General features: G+C 45.5%; 1 protein-coding gene across 1 annotated transcript; it reads left to right on the plus strand.

Annotated features, from left to right (window-relative positions):
* The first annotated feature begins 4,221 nt into the window (after positions 1 to 4,221).
* Defb123 (defensin, beta 123) lies at positions 4,222 to 8,773 on the plus strand. Its single transcript, XM_013010664.1, has 2 exons — positions 4,222 to 4,279; positions 8,586 to 8,773. The coding sequence occupies exons 1-2, from the start codon at positions 4,222 to 4,224 to the stop codon at positions 8,771 to 8,773; spliced, it is 246 nt and encodes an 81-aa protein (XP_012866118.1).
* Positions 8,774 to 17,810: the final 9,037 nt, after the last annotated feature.

The raw sequence follows: 17,810 nt of genomic DNA on the forward strand, positions 1-17,810 counted from the left end.
AAAAAAAAAAATAAAACATAAAAAGAGTATGATTAGAAAAACAAATAAACAAACAAAAACTAAATCCTGGACATTTTGGAAGTGGCACTGTGGCTCAAGAGGTAGAATGCTGGCCTTGAGCTAACGAGCTCAGGGACAGTGCCTAGGCCCAGAGTTCAAGACCCATGACCAACAAAAAACAAAAACAAACAAACCTAAGAGTATGACTAGGCAGAACAGAGTGGCTCTGTTCTAGATCATCCAGCCATAATCACACCAGCCTGATTCAAAATAAATAATAAATAACAAAAACTGCCCAGTCAGACTGTACTTAGTGACAATAAATTGTGTGTGGTGTATGTGTGTATGTGCACGAGCCAGTTTGGGGGCTTGAATTCAAGGCCTGGGTGCTGTCCCTGAGCTTTTTCACCCATGGCTCTTCTACTTGAGCTTCTAGCTTTTTTGGTGGTTAATTAGAGATAAGAGTTTCAGGAACTTTCCTGCTCTAGGCTAGCTTTGAACTGCAATTCTCAGATCTCAGTCTACTGAGTAGCTATAATTATAAGCGTGAGCCACTGGTACCAGGCAAAAGAATTTAATTAAAGTGTTTAAAATTGCCACAACTTTGGAATTGTTATCGAATTTCTAAAAAAAATAATGCTATGTCATGGTTTTCTTCTAATGAATAATTGTACCAGCTCTTAAGTTTCTGTGTTGGCTTGAATCCTACCCATGAATACTGGTTCTGAGAGATGGGAATTATAAGTGTGCAAACCCCATTTCATTTTCCTGCCTCTTCCTGGTAGGAAGTGTGAATAAGGGCCAAGAGGAAGCTGCATAACTGAAGGAGGAAAACAGACATTTTTTCCTTGCTGTTCCCACCAAGGCCTCTTCAACAGCGGTCCATTAAACCCATGAGGTACAAGAGGTATGTACGTGCCCCCTCGCCTTCCCATTTCCTTGGGGAGCAGCTCTTCTGGCTTCAGAGCCTCCTACAAATTTACCAAGCTTGCACTGTTTTCCTATCAATTGTGTCTAAACCCAAATCCTGCTGCATTCTTGTAGTGATAGACTTATAACCCCCTGCTTTTGCCCGGACCTGTCTATTTTCACTCTAGAACAATCTTTTACTATGAAGCAAAATTTAATTTTACCATATAAAAATCATTTCTGAGTTAGAAAATGTTCTCTTTTTAATATAAATTTATTGTTATTATTATTGGGGTGTTGTACAGAGTGCAGTTCTTCTTGGACAATGTTACCCTTTCCTTTACTTTCCCCAAGTTTCTCCCTCCTGTCCCTGCTCACAAATTGCATAGTTCATTTTTTTAAATAGTGTATAATAAATACTATGACTTCATTTGTTCACCCTTCTTCCCTCCATTTCTGTTTCCACCTTCCCCTCACCCAACCCCCCCAAAAAAAATACAAACAATAACTTCAAAAAATGTTTTCATTTCCTGGAGAAAATGTTCTCTTACAACTGTTTTGCATCTCCTTATCCCTTGCCATATTCAATCAATTGGGTCCTGGCACAAATATAATCACAATTCTCCTGTTCTTATCTTTCTAGTTTTGCCCTTCTCTGTCTATTTCCATTTTAGAACAATCCTTTACTTTGGGGGGAAAATCTTATTTCATCATACAAAATGCCTTCTTACAACTTTTTTCTACACCTCATCTCTTTCTTACTGGCTCTTTTCTACCTTGCGTGCTGCTGTTGGTTGGTTGTCTGCTTACTTTAATTTTCAGATATTATGCAGACTTTACTAACCCTTGGATTTTCTAAAGGCCCTTTCTACTTACTGTTTTTTCTCTTGAGCATGTGAATTCTAAGAGTTACAGAGTTACCTTCCAGCTAGCCCTGGCTAAGATAATATAACTCTGGAACAACCTTGAACAGCAACAACTGTTCAGCAAGAAAAAAGGCAGAGAGGAAACAATGCACAAAAGACTCCAAATCTTTCCCTTTCAACACTAGAGTTGAAGTTTCGGATACAACAGGTAAATTGATTTGGTTTTGCTGGACACAGGAGAAAAGGAATAAACCCTCACAACCATGCAGGTCTTGGGAGATGAGAGTCCGGGGTTAGAGAGTATATATTGGTGAGGAACTGGATAGAGAGACATACTGGGCATGTCCAGAGTCAACCAAGTCTCCTCCCCTCTGTGTGTACATTGTATATGTTGCAATATCATGATTGCATGGAGGAGGCCACCAAGGGCCCTCGGCACCTTCTCTCAGACATGACCTGCAGTTACTCTACTAGGCTTTGTCATCATTGTCATAGGAAATGTTTTCTTGCTTGCTTGCTTGCTTTCTCTTTCTTTCCTTTCTTTCTTTTGGTCAGTAGTGAGTCTTGAACTCTGGGCCTAGGCACTGTCCCTTAGCTCTTCAGCTCAACGCAAGCACTCTACTACTTGAGCCACAGCACCACTTCCAGTTTTCTGGTGGTTTATTGGAGATAAGAGTCTCACGGACTTTCCTGCCCAGGCTGGCTTTGAATCACAATCCTCAGATCTCAGCCTCTTGAGTAGCTAGGATTACAGGCCACCAGCACCCAGCCCTCCCTTCCTGCCTTCCTGCCTTCCTTCCTTTCTTCCTTCCTTCCTTCCTTCCTTCTTTCTCTTTCTTTCTTTCTTTCTTTCTTTCCTTCTTTCTTGTCATTAGGCTTGAACTTGGGAGTCCATGCACTGTCTCTGAGCTCTTTTTGCTCAAGGGTAGTACTCTACCACTTTGAGCCACAATGTCACGTCTGGTTTTCTGGTGGTGAATTGGAGACAAGAGTCTCATAGACTTCTGCTGAGCTAGCTTCAAAGTGTGATCCTCAGCTCTCAGCCTCCTGAGTAGCTAGGATTACAGTTATGAGCTACCAGTGCCCAGTGGAAAATGCTGTTTCTAATGCCAGTTAGTGATGTGGATCCTTTTCAAAAATCCCCCCCACTCAGCACTTTCTACTATTAAATTGAGGCTTTTTATTTTTTACAATAAAATCCTTGTCCTATAATACAACTAGAAGTTTTGCTTCCCTGACTGAAGCTTGTTTGACAGCATCACTCTCCTTCACAGAAGCACACATCCCAATCATATGGAGTTCTAGGGTTGGGGCACTGAGTCCCTGCCCAGCCCATGTCACTCCTCCTTCTTTGCTACAAAGGCTTTACTAAAAATTACTCGTCCTTCCTTGCCATCTTCTAGGCACTCAATTTCTGTCCCCACAGAGGTATCTCACTGTTTGTGTGTACTGTAGGGCTTATGTATGCTTCTACACCCTTGCCCTCTGCCTCAGGCATGGTCCAGTCAGAAGTACAAACCACATCAATGGTTGGAATGAAGGGTAGTTAACTGAGGGGCAGGTTGGAAGAACCAAAAAAAAAAAAGGACCCCTAGAAGAGGTTCCCCTAGGGCTAAGGGAAGTAAGCAGAGCATGCTTGAAAAACAGAAGGGGCTTCTGTTCTTGGAACTTAGAAGAAGAGGACATTCAGGTGTCGGTGGCTCACACCTATAATCCTAGCTACTCAGGAGGCTGAAATCTGAGGATCACAGTTCGAAGCCAGCCCAGGCAGAAAAGTCCCTGTGAGACTCTTTATTTCAAAAACCAGAAGTGGCACTGTGGTTCAAGTGGTAGAGCCTAGCCTCGAGCACAAAGAGGTACAGGGACAGAGCCCAAGCCTTGAGTTCAAGCTCCACACCAACAAAAAAATAAAGACAAAGAAAAGGAAGACAGCCTGGTGCCCACAAGGACAACCCTATGGGTAGGGTCTCCTGCACGGTTAGAACCCAGGCTGAGTTTCACCTCTTGCTGTCCATTTTCCTCCCAGGTTTTGCTCCAGTTACATCCTATTTCTTGCTTTCAACACCAACATGAGCCTCTGTAACCCTATTTCATCTCATCTAGCTGGGTCTTCACTGTTCTTCAACCCACCCACTCTCAATGTCCCCTTCCCCCAGAGCATTGGAGTCGTTGGAGTCTGTGTTGGTGGCGCCCCCTTGTGGTCCCTTGGTTCAGGCACTGCAGAGCTGGGTGGAGAGACTCAACTGCTGCTGGGCCTTGGACCTTGGCTGACCTTGCCTTGCTGACCTAAAAGACAAAGGGAGGTGCCTCAAGGCTGGGACTGCTTCTGTAGGCATCAGAGGGCACGTGTGGGTGACATGTGCCCCACAAGATCCGAGCAAGTACAGCTTCCCCGTCACTTTGCCATTACTGCGCGGGCTCGCACATCTGGCTTGCAGCTCCAGCCATGAAGCTCCTGCTACTGACATTGGCCGTTCTGCTGCTCTTGGCCCAGCTCACTCCAGGTAACCTGGCCCTCCTTAGTGCAGGGATGGTGGGTTGAGACTGGGGTCTGTTCAGGGAATTCCAAAGGCCGGAACAATCCACTAACTAGGACAGCAAGACATGGCCATTAGAAGTGTACAGGAAGCAACTGGTCAGCAATGGGTGGTAGATCTTAGGGACCAGCTGTGACAACCACAGCTTCCCACTCAGCCACACCATCCTCCACTCCAGGATGTTGTGCAGGTGGCCCTATGTGTGTGGGGGGGGAGGGGGTCAGGAAAAGCCTACCTATGCTTCTCATGGCAACTCTCGCTCTTCTAAAGAGAGGTAAGGAATATCCTGCCCTTTATATTAATCATTTCTCTGCTTTGCATGGGGGGGAGGGGGGTTCAGGGATTACATCAGGGGGTGTCACACTTTCTACCCCAGCTCCATCACTCCAGTTGTGCCTTCAAGTCCTTTCCTTTTTTATTTTTTTATTTTGGTCAGTTGTGGGGTCTGAACTCTGGGTCTGGGCACTGTCCCTCAGCTCTTCAGCTCAAAGCTAGTGCTCTACCACTTGAGCCACAGTGCCACTTCCTGCTTTTTCTGCTTATGTGGTGCTGAGGAATCGAACCCATGGCCTCATGCATACAAGGCAAGCACTCTACCACTGAGCCACTTCCCAGCCCTTCTTTCCATTTTAATTTGTTTTTCAGATAGGGTCTCATGCTTTCGTCTAGGCCAGCCTCAAAATTGCAATCCTATCTCAGACTCTCAAGCAGCTGGAACCTCAGGCATGAACTACCATTCCTGGCCTTGCTTTGCATTTCTTAATGGTCACATTGCCCCGGAGGAGTCCCTGACAATATGTGCATGTGTCCTGAGGCTTGAACTCGGGGCCTGTGTGCGGTTCCTGATTTTTTTTCCTCAAGACTGGCACTCTACCACTTGAGCTACAGCTCCATTTCAGCTTCTTGGTGGTTAATTGAAGAGCCTCGCACTGGGTACCAGTGGCTCACGCCTGTAATTCTAGCTACTCAGGAGGCTGAGATCTGAGGTTCAAAGCCAGCCTGGGCAGGAAAGTCTGTGAGACTTTTTTTTGGGGGGGTCCAGTTGTGGGGCCTGAACTCTGGGCCAGCCTGGGCAGGAATGTCTGTGAGACTCTTATTTTTGGGGGGGGTCCAGTTGTGGGGCCTGAACTCTGGGCCTGGGCGCTGTCCCAGCCCCTTAAAGGAGTAAAAAAGGATCTGTTTAAAAAAGGTGTCAAACTGTAAACTTGGCTATTCAGAAGGCTAATATTTGAGGCTCATGGTTCAAAGCCAGTCTGGGAAGGAATGTCCACAAGGCTCTTCTTTCTTTTTTTTTTTTTTTTTTGGTCGGTTGTGGGGCTTGAACTCTGGGCTTGGGCGCTGTCCCTGCACAATTCAGCTCAAGGCGAGCGCTCTACCGCTTGAGCCAATGCACCACTTCTGGTTTTTGAGTGGTTTATTGGAGATAAGAGTCTCACAGATGGGCTGGGAAGGTGGCTCAGTAGTAGAGTGCTTGCCTCGCATGCATGAGGCCCTGGGTTCGATTCCTCAGCACCACATAAGCAAACAGAAAAAAGCCGGAAGTGGCACTGTAGCTCAAGTGGTAGAGCACTAGCCTTGAGCTGAAGAGCTGAGGGACAGTGCCCAGGCCCAGAGTTCAGGCCCCAACAACCGACAAAAAAGAAAAAACAACAACAAAAAACTCCTTTAAACTTGGTGGTTCCACCTTCATCCTTTTCTTGTTGCCTTTACAAGTTCTCTACTGAGAAACATTGGTCACTGACTTATTACCTCTCAAAGTACAGATTTTACTGGCTGCATCCTTGGGGCAAAGTTCCCAGCATTCCTCTGACCTCTGTGTTTCCTGAAAATTGGTCCCTGAAGTCAGATAACTGGTGAGGCTCAACTTGTACACCTGGTGTACAACTGCTTGTGGTGACACGATCTTTTAATAGCTAGTTATCTTTTAAATGCCAATAACAGTTGCTGATGCCCATAGCCTACATCCAATCATTGTTTGGCCATTGCAAAATGATGGTATTCGATGGTATGAAATTCTCTACTTAGCTGAAACACTGGCATAAAAATGGCAGCTATCCATAAAAATGGCTGAGTAACCAAACATGGCTACTGTGTGGTTACTTGGCAGCAGTTTATACAGGAAAGATAGAATAACAACAGAGAAAGGGGTCTGAGAAGGTGGTTTAGTTGCAGAGTTCTTGACTAGCATGCATGAAGCCCTGGGTTGGATTCCTCAGTACCACATACACAGAAAAAGCTGGATGTGGCACTGTGGCTCAAGTGGTCAAGTGCTAGTCTTGAGCAAAAGCAGCTCAGGAACAGTGCCCAGGCCCTGAGTTCAAGCCCCAGAACTGTCAAAAAAAAAAAAAAGACAGGGGAAAAAGAGTTTAGGTATGGTGTCTATCAAGACAAGGCAAGAGCAGGAGCACAAGGGTTAACATCAGACCCAGGCTCACTACAGATTCAGGGCTTCATTTCCACAGAAAGCACAAAATTAAGAGAGAGATGGGAAATTTGTTTCTCCAAACTCCATTTCTGGCACTGCACCTGAGAAAATCAAGCTGCTTTCTTGCACTGAAAAGACTTAGTTTCTTGGGGAAGAATGTCATGTTCCATTCTTGCTGCTATGATTTCAAATACAAAGTTTCTAACTGCCAGGAGTTCTCCCACCATGCTTCTCCTTTCATTGATCCCAAAGGCACTTTCAGGAGTTCACACCATCTATCTTCTAAACTCATCTTCTCCCAATCTCTGTGCCAGATCTTAAATTAGCTCTAAGGTTTCCAGCAAATGTCTTTCCCTGTCACAGCCAGCCTGTCAATGGGAACCGGCCAATGCGTGTAGACAGACAGTACTTCCGCTTCCCTACACTCACCTCTGGATTAGAGTCATACATTTCACTTCTATCCATACAAATGTATGTGTAGATTGCTCTCATTTTACTTGAAACAATTATCTTCGTTGTTGTTCTTCTGGTGTTGCCAGGAATTGTACTCAAAGCCTTGTGCATGTAGTTGGATGTGGTGACAATGTCAGACTTGGCTGGAAGATCACAGCCTTATGCTACATTGACCAATGCTCAAAGCCTATTGTTTGGGGCACACTTTGGTCAATCATACCATTGCTTAAAGCTGGAGAGTGAGGGACCGGGAAGGTGGCTCAGTGGTAGAGTGCTTGCTTTGCATGCCTGAAGCCCTGGGTTTGATTCCTCAGCACCACATAAGCAGAAAAAGTCAGAAGTGGCGCTGTGATTCAAGTGGTAGAACGCTAGCCTTGAGCTGAAGAGCTGGGGACAGCGCTCAGGCACTGAGGGACAGCGCTCAGGCCCTGAGGATCAAGTCTGAAGCCAGCTGGGCAGGAAATCCATGATTACAGGTGTGCACTACTAGCACTTAGTGATTTTTTTTTGTTTGTTTCATTTTGAAATTGCTCTTCTACTGAGCCATGCCTCCAGGCTTGGCCCAAAACTCGTGATCCTTCTGTCTCAGCCTTGTGTCTGCTACGAATACAGGTATGTGGCCACCATGCTCATTCTGAAGTTTGTATGCTGGTAGGTTTTTATGTCTTCTTATTTTAGCATCCACAGCTTTCTGAAGCTGATGCTTGTAGTAGCGTTTTCTTCAAAAGAGAAAATGATACTCAAGATCTCCAGGTCTCACATAGGAGAGCCAGGCTCTTGGAGCTCCAGCGGTCCATGCCCTTTACCACTATGCCTTTCCCTCCCATGCTGAGAGGAACACCCCATGGCAGATTGGGATTGAGTGTAGAGGAGAAGTAAGAAGTCTCTGTCCCCTCTACATAGCCTTCCCTGTCCATTCCGTATCTTTTTCCCTGTTTCACCCTCTGTCCGACTTCATGAAAAGAGACTCAAATAGCAAATCAAATCGAACTTCAAGATTTTATTCAGCTGATCGATAGCAGGGCAGCTCTCAGACACAGCAAGACTGGCATCTCTAGCGTGGAAAGAAGAGTGGGTGTCCTGTGGTTGCCTTGAGCAGCAGGCTTTGCCGTTCTGCATGATTAGACATTTGTGTGCCTCTTTGCTTGGGGTTGTTTGAGGCCAGTTTCCTCGCAGTGACTCTCTTCCATGGGAAATTTAAGGTTTCACGGTTAAGGTTTCACGGTTTGTCCACGGGCGAAGTGGGTAGCTCAAAGAGTGCAGCAAAGGAAAAATGTTCCTAGGTAGAAAGAGGACAAGCCTAGGAGGCCCTCTCTCACGTCTGTTTCAATGTGCTTCAATCCAAGGCCGACCTCTTCTGACCACCGATGATGTCTCCCTTCCTCTTTGTATCAGGTGATGCCCAAAGATGCTGGAGTTCGTATGGAAAATGTCACAGGAGATGCTCCCCGAAGGACAAGGTGTATGTCTACTGCTCCAATGGTAAAGTGTGCTGCGTGAAGCCCAAGTACCAGGTGAAAGAAAGGCCATGGCTCATCTCAGTGCCAGGAACCCCGATGCCAGGCGGGAACAGAAGAGGCTAGCCCTGAACCTGAACCCAGTACATCCCACAGCTCCCTCAATAAACACCTCTGGCTGATAATGGTGTGTGTGTGTGTGTGTGTGTGTGTGTGTGTGTGTGTGTTCATCTGCCTCAGCTGCTCTCAGTTTCCTTTCAGAGCTTCAGGAAGTCAAAAGGAAGAAGAAGGAGGGGGAGAGGGAGGAGCAGAAAAAGGGAAGGGGGAAGGGGATTCCTTATTTCTCTTTTTCTTTTTCTTTTTGAATTTTTAATTTTTTGGGGGGGGTCCGGTCATGGGGCTTGAACTCTGGGCCTGGGCGCTGTCCCTCAGCTCTTCAGCTCAAGGCTAGCGCTCTACCACTTCAGCCACAGCACCACTTCCAGCTTTTTTCTGTTTGCTTATGTGGTGCTGTGGAATTGAACCCAGGGCCTCATGCATGCAAGGCAAGCGTTCTACCACTGAGCCACCTTCTCAGCCCTTGAATTTTTAAATTTTTTAAAAAATTTTTGTCCATCATGACCCTTGAACTCAGAGCCTGGACATTGTCCCTGAGCTCTTGTTGCTCAAGGCTAGCACTCTATCACTTTGAACCACAGCTCCACTTCTGGCTTTCTGGTGGTTAATTGGAGATTAAGAGTTTCACGGACTTTCCTACCTAAGCTGGCTTTGAACCAACATCCTCAGATCTCAGTTTCCCAAGTAGCTAGCGTAACAAGTGTGAGCCACTGGCAACTGGTCTTTATTTCTCTTTTTCTATCTCAGTGTCACAGGTTGATGGAATTTTCTAGACTCTACAAGACATAATCAATGTGCAGAAATTATACAAATAGTAGGCTTTATAACAACATTTTCATGCATGTATATCATGTATTTAGATCATAACTGTCTCCCTAATAGCCACACTTAGTATCCCTTCCCTCTGCCATCCTCAAAGAAATCAAAGTCAGAACTACATTAGACACCTATACACCCATGTTTACTTGCCACACAAGTCACCATAGCCACATAAGGAACCATACTAGATACCCACCAACAGAGGGGTGGATTAAGAATATAGCGTCAGGGCACTGGTGGCACATACTTATAATCCTAGCTACTCAGAAGGCTTAGATCTGAGGATCATGGCTCAAAGCCAGCCCAGGCAGGAAAGTCCATGAGTTTCTTATCTCCAATTAACCACCAGAAAACCGGAAGTGGTGCTGTGGGTCCAGTGGTAGAGCACTTGCCTTGAGCTGAAGAGCTGAGGAACAGAGCCCAGGCCCAGAGTTCAAGCCCCATGACCAACAAAAAAGAAAGACAAGAAAGAAAATGGCATGTATACACAATAGAATATTATTCAGCAATCAAGAAGTGAAAGAAGCCAGACTCAAAAAGAGAAGAAAGATTTGCATATTTTGCCTGGTTATGCAGAATCTAGAAGAAAAAGAAGAAGGAGGAGGAGGAGGAGGAGGAGGAGGAGGAGGAGAGGGGAGGGGGAAGATTATTTTTCAGTTATTTTTATTATTTATTTATTGGTGGTACTAGGGTTGGGGTTTGACCACAAGGCCTTTTACTTAGCAATTAAGTGCTTTACCTCTTGAGCCACATCCCCAGCTTGACAGGAGTGTCTTAGGATACTTTCGTTTTTCCTTTTTTAATTTTTGGGGCCTTGTGCTGACCATGCATATAGCATCACGCTTAGACTAATAAGTTTCACTCAATTTATTTAAACACTTCAAATATAATCCACACCAATAACTAACTCTTATACCTAATTCTACTAAGTGTGTCCCACACCCAGGGCAGCTCACGTGGCACCGTCACTTGGTCCGGAGGTCAAGGGGAGTTGGTTGAGGGTGTCCTCCGGGCTGCGTCTGAGTCCCTGGAGGGAGCAGCGGCTGCCTTGCTGGGGCAGCTGCAGTGGAGGGCCTGTCCAATACAGAGTCTCACTGGGTCTCTGCTGCTCTGGGTTTTTATATGTTCTAGGCTGGGCTTTTTCACTTCTGGCTATATCTGATCATCAGTAGCAGGCACGGTTGCCTTGGTGACAGCTTCGCTTCCGGTCTAGTCCGGTTATGGACGAGGGTGGGGCTGGCTTGCCTCTGGCTGGGTCTGGTTTATCTGGTGGGCTAGTTGTCTTGGTGACAGCTCCGTAGGCTCCCTGGGTGTGTCCTTATCTCTATATTCCATAGTTCTAACTTCTAACTTCTAACTCCTAATCTTACAGCTTAATATTTCATACTATTCCCCAGCACACAGACACTCAATATATTCCTATTCAATAACCTACCATGTCAGTATTCAATAAAACACTATGTCAGTATTTAGTAATACCCTATGTCAGTATTCCATAATATTCACTACAGGCCTGAGCTCAGGGTGCTGTCCCTGAGCTTTTTTGCTCAAGGCTAGCACTCTACCACTTGAACCACAGCTCCACCTCCAGCTTTTGGGTGGTTGACTGGAGATGAGTATCATGGACTTTCCTGCCCAGGCTGGCTTTGGACCTCGATCCTCAGATCTCAGCCTCCTGAGTAACTAGGATTACATGTGTGAGCCACCAGCACCTGACTCTCAATAAGTAAGAAATACAAAGCAAAAAAGGGGAAAGTAGCAAGTTCCCAACAAGACCTATAGGGGGCAGTATCACCCCCTTGAAGCTCATCCATCTAACCATTCACAAAGAAAAAAACACGACCTGTTCTTGGTCTATTCTGAGGGACTACTCTGGAACTGGAGCTGCAGCATAAATGCCGATAATTTACCCAGTTTATTTTTTTAAGGAAAAAATTTAGGGAAAACAGCATTTGAGGGGTCTTTCTCAACTTTTTTCTTACTTTTAAACAACTTAGTGTTGCCTTTCTGGAACATCATGTAAACACTTGGGGTGCACCTCTTGGTGTGTAACCTCTTTCAGTTCACATCATGTTTCTGAGATTAATTCATGCTGGTATGGCGGCAAACTGTTGTTGTTTAATTAAGTATGATATTTATGATATACTTCAACAAATCCATACGCCTCATGGTATGTCAGCTGTTTCCACTTACAAGTACTAGAAATAAAGTCGTTGTTATAAACATTATTAAACGTCTTTACAGACAGATATAAATACCTGCTGATAACTAAGTATTTCTAACTTCAATTAAGCTACTACAATTTCTACTACAATTAAGCTGTAAAGTGAAGGAGAAGGAGAAAGGTCACATTTAAAAAGTACCAGATGCAAGCCTTATACACCATGCAGTTTTAGTTGTACCTTTTACCATGCTACAGTCTGACTAAATAAGGAAGGTTTATCCTTCAGTAAGATTTATCTCTTGGGGCTGGGAAGGTGGCTCAGTGGTAAGAATGCTTGCCTTGCATATGAGGCCCTGGGTTCGATTCCTCAGCACCACATAAGCAGAAAAAGCCGGAAGTGGCACTGTGTCTCAAGTGGTAGAGTGCTAACCTTGAGCTGAAGAGCTCAGGGATGGCGCCCAGACCCAGAGTTCAGGCCCCACGACCGACCAAAAAAAAAAAAAAGATTTATCTCTTTTTAACCTTTGTGATTTGTGACAAACGAGCAGACACATTTAGAAGTCTGTAATGATTATGTTTCCTAACCTGCTCTTCAAGTTGCAGTTCCAAGTTTGGAATGATGTCATCTTTTTCCTGGAGAAAAGACTCTAGATCTTGACACTTTTTATATAACTTCATCTCTGATTCACTGGTTTGAATATTCGCGGCATTTAATTTCTCTTCCATAACTTGTACCTGAATTCAGAAATAAAATATTAAAATTATGCCCCCCCCAAAAAAATAAAAAATAAAAGTCTTTACAGGACTGGAGTTATGACTCAAGTGTAGAGCACCAGCAGGGAAGGAAAAAGATTAATGAAACCTAAGAGGTCTTGAGCTCAAGCCCTAGTACCGCTAAAATAAGCTGGGTGCTGGTAGCTCACACCTGAAACCTAGCTACTCAGGAGGCTGAGATCAGAAGATCACAGTTAAAAACTGGTGAAATTTGAGGGGTGAGGGGAGGATCGGGTGGGTGGAGGGGAGTAGTATGGGAAGGGATGGGAAGGGGAAACAACGAGGAGGCAACAATGCTTGATAAGAAATGTACTCGTTATCTTGCCCATGTAATTGTAACTCCTCTGTACGGTATTCTCACAATAAAAAAATGAATTAATTTTTTAAAAAAAACTGGTGAAATTCTTATTTCCAGTTAGCTCGCAAAACTCCAGAAGTAAACCTATGGCTCAAATGGTTGAGTACCCCTTGAGTGGAAGAGTCAAGCAAGAGCACAAGGCCCTGCGTTCAAGCCCCAGTACCTACACACACACACAAAAAGTATCTCTTGGCTGGGAAGGTGGCTCAGTGGTAGAGCGCTTGCCTTGCATGCATGAGGCCCTGGGTTCGATTCCTCCGCACCACATAAGCAAAAAGGAAGTGGCACTGTGGCTCAAGTGGTAGAGTGCTAGCCTTGAGCTGAAGAGCTGAGGGACAGCACCCAGGCCCAGAGTGCAGGCCCCACAACCGGACCCCCCCCCCAAAAAAAATCTCCAATAAACTACAAAAACAAAACAAATCTGGAAGTAGAGCTGTTGCTCATATGGTAAAGCACTATCCTTAAGCAAAAGTAGCTGGAGGACAGTGCCCAGGACTGAGTTCAAGCCCCAGGATACTCTCTCTGTGTCTCTGTCTCTTTCTGTCTGTCTCTCTGTCTCTCTGTGTTTCTCTGTCTCTGTCTCTGTCTCTCTGTCTCTTTCACACACACACACACACACACATACACACACTGAGTCTAGTCTGGTTTGTTTTTGTTTTTGTTTTGTTTTGTCGGCCTGGGCCTTGAACTATGGGCCTGGACACTGCCCCTCCCCTGTTCAGTTCAAGGCTAGTGCTCTACTACTTGAGCCACATCACCACTTCTGGTTTTCTGGTGGTTAGTTGGATGTAAGAGTCTCACGGAGTTTCCTGCTTGGGCTAGCTTTGAACCTCGGTCCTCAGATCTCAGCCTCCTAAGTAACTAGATTACAGATGTGAGCCACTTGTGCCCAGCTAGTCTGGTTTCTGATTCCTAAGTCACATACCAGCCTAGTGGTGACACCAGACTAATGAAAATTCTTAGTAGATCATGTGACTATTGACCTCTAAAGGTCTTCCTTTCTTCCTTCCTTTCTTCCTTTCTTTCCCTTCCTTCCCCTTCCTTCCTTTCTCTTTCTTCCTTCATTTCTGTTCCTTCCCCTTCCTTCTTTCCTTTCTTCCTTCCTTCCTGTCTCTCTCCCTATCTCTTCCTTCCTTCCTTCCTTCCTTTCTTCCTTCCTCCTTCCCTCCCTCCTTCCCTTCCTCCTTCCCTCTCTTCTCCATGCTGGGGACCCAACCCAAGGTCTCATATACACTAGGCAGGCATTCTACTGCTGAACCAGGCCACTAGACTTTATGTAGGACCAAAATCCCTACAAATTACTTTCCTGCTTCTGCCTGTCTACCTCCCCAACTATCTGTACTCTTACCTGCCTTCCTGTCCCCCAAATGTGGACAAGGCAGAACCCCCTCTGTCACCTCTTTCTGCTTATGTGAAACCATCTTTCAAAGAACATTTTTTAAAGATTGAATAATTTCTTTTTTAATGTTTTTCTAAATTTTTTGAATTTGATTGTAAAGGTCATGTACAGAGGGGTTAAATTACATAAATCAGGTAATGAGTACATTTCTTTTTGAGTAGTATCACCCCCTCCCTCATTTTCTCCCAATTTTTCCTCTCCTGACCTCCTCCCCCAAAGTTGCATAGCTCATTTCCAACATAGTGTCTAGTTCAAAAAAATTCTTTTTTAAAAAATTTTATTGTAAAGGTGATGTAGTTCAAAAAATTCTTAAGGTCCTATCCATCTGGGCAGACTCAGGAAGTGCTACCGAGATAAAAGAACAGAAAAATCCTTTCAAGCTGACTGCATGGTCTCACCCTGGACACCAGCGCATTACTGCTCATGCTGGCACCATTAACTCCTATTATCACCAATCCGCCACTGCTATCCTACACTCCAAGTATTAGTAACTCAGTACGAGCTGCTTTCTACACTCTTTCTGCCAGTCCTAGCCTTGTGATATTAAAATTATCCCTATGGAAGGTGCAGTGAATGAACCCTGTTAGTTAGAAACCCTGTTAGTGACAGGGTTTTTAACATGGAGAAGGCTCTGGGAAAGCAGGGTCTGGACCTCCTCCCTGATTGTTTGGTCACAACATGGATGGAGCCTCTCTTTTATCACATTGGTATAGTGCAAGGACCACAGTAAAATAAAAAATAAAATAAAATGTACCCACGGCTCAAGCCCTAATGGGAAAGGCAGTTAAAAGCCAACGAAATAAATGTAATCGATTGAGCTTGTGGTAAGTGCCATGAAGAAATGATGTGTGCACTGTGAAGACGGAGGCAAGTGTGAGTTGGGAAGATGAGGGCCACATAGGCTGTCTGGAGCTCCATCTCCAGACAGGTGGCCTCAGATAAGCAGAGGGAGTCGTGCAGAACGAGGACCAAATAGGAGGTGGAAGGTAAAGCCTTCCCTAAAGAAATTACATGTGATTTTCCTGTAATACCTGGAGTCTTCCAATAACTCTGTGTGTGTGTGCGCGCGTGCGTGCGCCAGCGTTAAAACTTGAACTCAGGACCTGGACACTATCTCTAAGCATTTTAGCTGAAGGCTAGCATTCTACCACTTGACCCATATCTCTGCTTCTAGCCTTTTGGTGGTTAACTGGCGGTGCTAGTCACTGACTTTCTTTTCCTGACTGGCTTCAAACTGCAGTCCTCAGATCTCAGCCTCCTGAGTGGCTTGGACTATAGGCGTGAACCACCAGCATCCAACTCTGTCCTCTAAGTTTTACAAGCTCTGCCCACCCAGTCATGTTGCCAAGCACAGAACCTTAAAGTGACACGGCACTGGCCTAGCCACGAATCTACACTCTGAAGAGAGTGCATGTATAATGGCCAACAATAAACTCAGCTCTTACTATCTGGACCCAAAGCTCAATGTTAGCATTTCCCAGGGGAGCGAGCCTGACCTTGGATTCCTGGTCTCTACAAGTCTATCAGGGGGCAGCCACCTCATTCAGACTGTTCAACCCGCTTTCTACAAAACCATAAGATTGGGCTGGGAATGTGGCTTAGTGGTAGAGTGCTTGCCTCCCATGCATGAAGCCCTGGGTTCCATACCTCAGTACCACTAAAATAGAAAAAGCCAGAAGTGACGCTGTGGCTCAAGTGGTAGAGTGCTAGCCCTGAGCAAAAAAGAAGCTCAGGGACAGTGCCCAGACCCTGAGTTCAAGCCCCAGGACTGGCAAAAAAAAAAAAAAATCTCTGCTTCCTGTTTCCCAACAATTCACCAGGATAGGGGAAATACAAAACAGGACTGATTCACGTTTAGGACTGGCTGGGTGATAGTCACGTGGGAGTTCTTCATAATATTTTTATTATTATTATTTCTGTTGGAAATTTTCTAAAAGTTTCTTTTTAAAACTCACATCATCCCACTATTACCAAAAAAATCACATCATGATATCATTCTCTGGGTTTTTTGCATACATTTTTTCCATAATTAAAACATTTAACTCCTCTTTTTTTGGGGGGGGGAGTTGGTTGTGTGGCTTGGATTCAGAGGCTGGGCACTGTCCTTGGGCTCTTTGGCTCTACCACTTGGAGTGACAGCATCACTTCTAGTTTTCTGGGGCTTAATTGGGGATAAGAGTCTCACAAACTTCCCTGGCCTTTGAACTGCTATCCTCAGATCTCAAACTTCTGAGTAGCTAGGATTATGGGCCTTAGCCACCAGCACCTGGCTTTTAACAAGCATCTTACATGCCTGTTACCCCTGTACTCAGGAGGCTGAGGCAAGAGTTTTGCAAGTTTGAAGCCAGCCTGGGCTTAGAGAGACCTGTATCTATAACACAAACAAACGAAATCTCAGTTTGTGGTATTCTGAGGGTGGCTCATTGTGCGAGATCCTGAGTTCAATCCCCAGCACCACAAAAAAAAAATAAATAAATAACTGACCTTACCTTGATCCTTCTATTTTTTTTTTTTTTTGGTTGGTTATGGGGCCTGAACTCTGGGCCCGGGCGCTGTCCCTCAGCTCTTCAGCTCAAGGCTAGCACTTTACCACTTGAACCACAGCACCACTTCCAGCTTTTTTTCTGCTTATGTGGTGCTGAAGAATCGAACCCAGGGCGTCATGCATGCAAGGCAAGCGCTCTACCACTGAGCCACCTTCCCAGCCCCACCTTGATCCTTCTATTCTTTTCTACTCACCTATGTTTGGATCTTTCCAAAATAGAAAGCTTTAGAAAGCCTGGTCAGAGGCCTTCCTTGACAGTGTCCTAGCTAACCCTTCACTTGCCTGTATAACTTAGCAATTATCACTGTGAGGCATGTGGTTTTCAGCTCCAGGAAGCAAGGGCCTTGCTTTCACTGTTAACCCCAAAGACATCATAGCAGTGTCTGACTCAGATCCACAAGGTAAGGCTGGAATCTAAACGCTGATCTACACCCCCACTGTCTTCTAAGACCTGGAATCCTAGTCCCCGTTTATAAACGCGCGCACACGTGCACACGCACACACACACACACACACACACACACACACACTCAGCCAATACTAGGATCTGAGTCCCAGGCCCTGAACAGGTGAATGAGCACATGAATGAATGCACGCATGAATGAGTGAATAAGTAAATGGTCCTAAGTCAGGTATTCAGAACCCATCAGTGCGGACTTCCTGGGTTCTTTCTCCAAGACGCTTTTCAAAATCAATCCTCCACCCCGAGCAGTTTCTCCAAGGGCACTCTGCGAGCTACCTGCCTCAGTGTCCCCGGAGATCCGGGAGCCCCTCTGCCAGCCCCGCACACTTACCCGTCCCCACCCTCCCTGGAAAGTTGGAGGAAAGTTCCCCAAGTGGCTTTATGTGAGAGCTGAAGTTGGCACGCCCCGTTTAGTGAAGAGGCCAGAGGCGACCGCAGAGTCCCCCCCCCGGACCCTTCCGGTCCCCGAGCCCCCCCTCCCGAGCCGCCGGGCCTTGGGGCGGGGACCCCGGGGCTGTCCTAAC

This window comes from Dipodomys ordii, unplaced genomic scaffold, assembly GCF_000151885.1.
Source record: "Dipodomys ordii isolate 6190 unplaced genomic scaffold, Dord_2.0 Scaffold13, whole genome shotgun sequence".
NCBI classification, from domain to species: Eukaryota; Metazoa; Chordata; class Mammalia; order Rodentia; family Heteromyidae; genus Dipodomys; species Dipodomys ordii.

What these genes read in the sequence shown, in the direction of transcription:
- Defb123 (XM_013010664.1), top strand. Translation starts at nt 4,222, where the DNA reads ATGAAGCTCCTGCTACTGACATTGGCCGTTCTGCTGCTCTTGGCCCAG. An exon ending in CTTGGCCCAGCTCACTCCAG is followed by an intron (nt 4,280 to 8,585) that starts GTAACCTGGCCC and finishes TCTTTGTATCAG; the next exon opens with GTGATGCCCAAAGATGCTGG.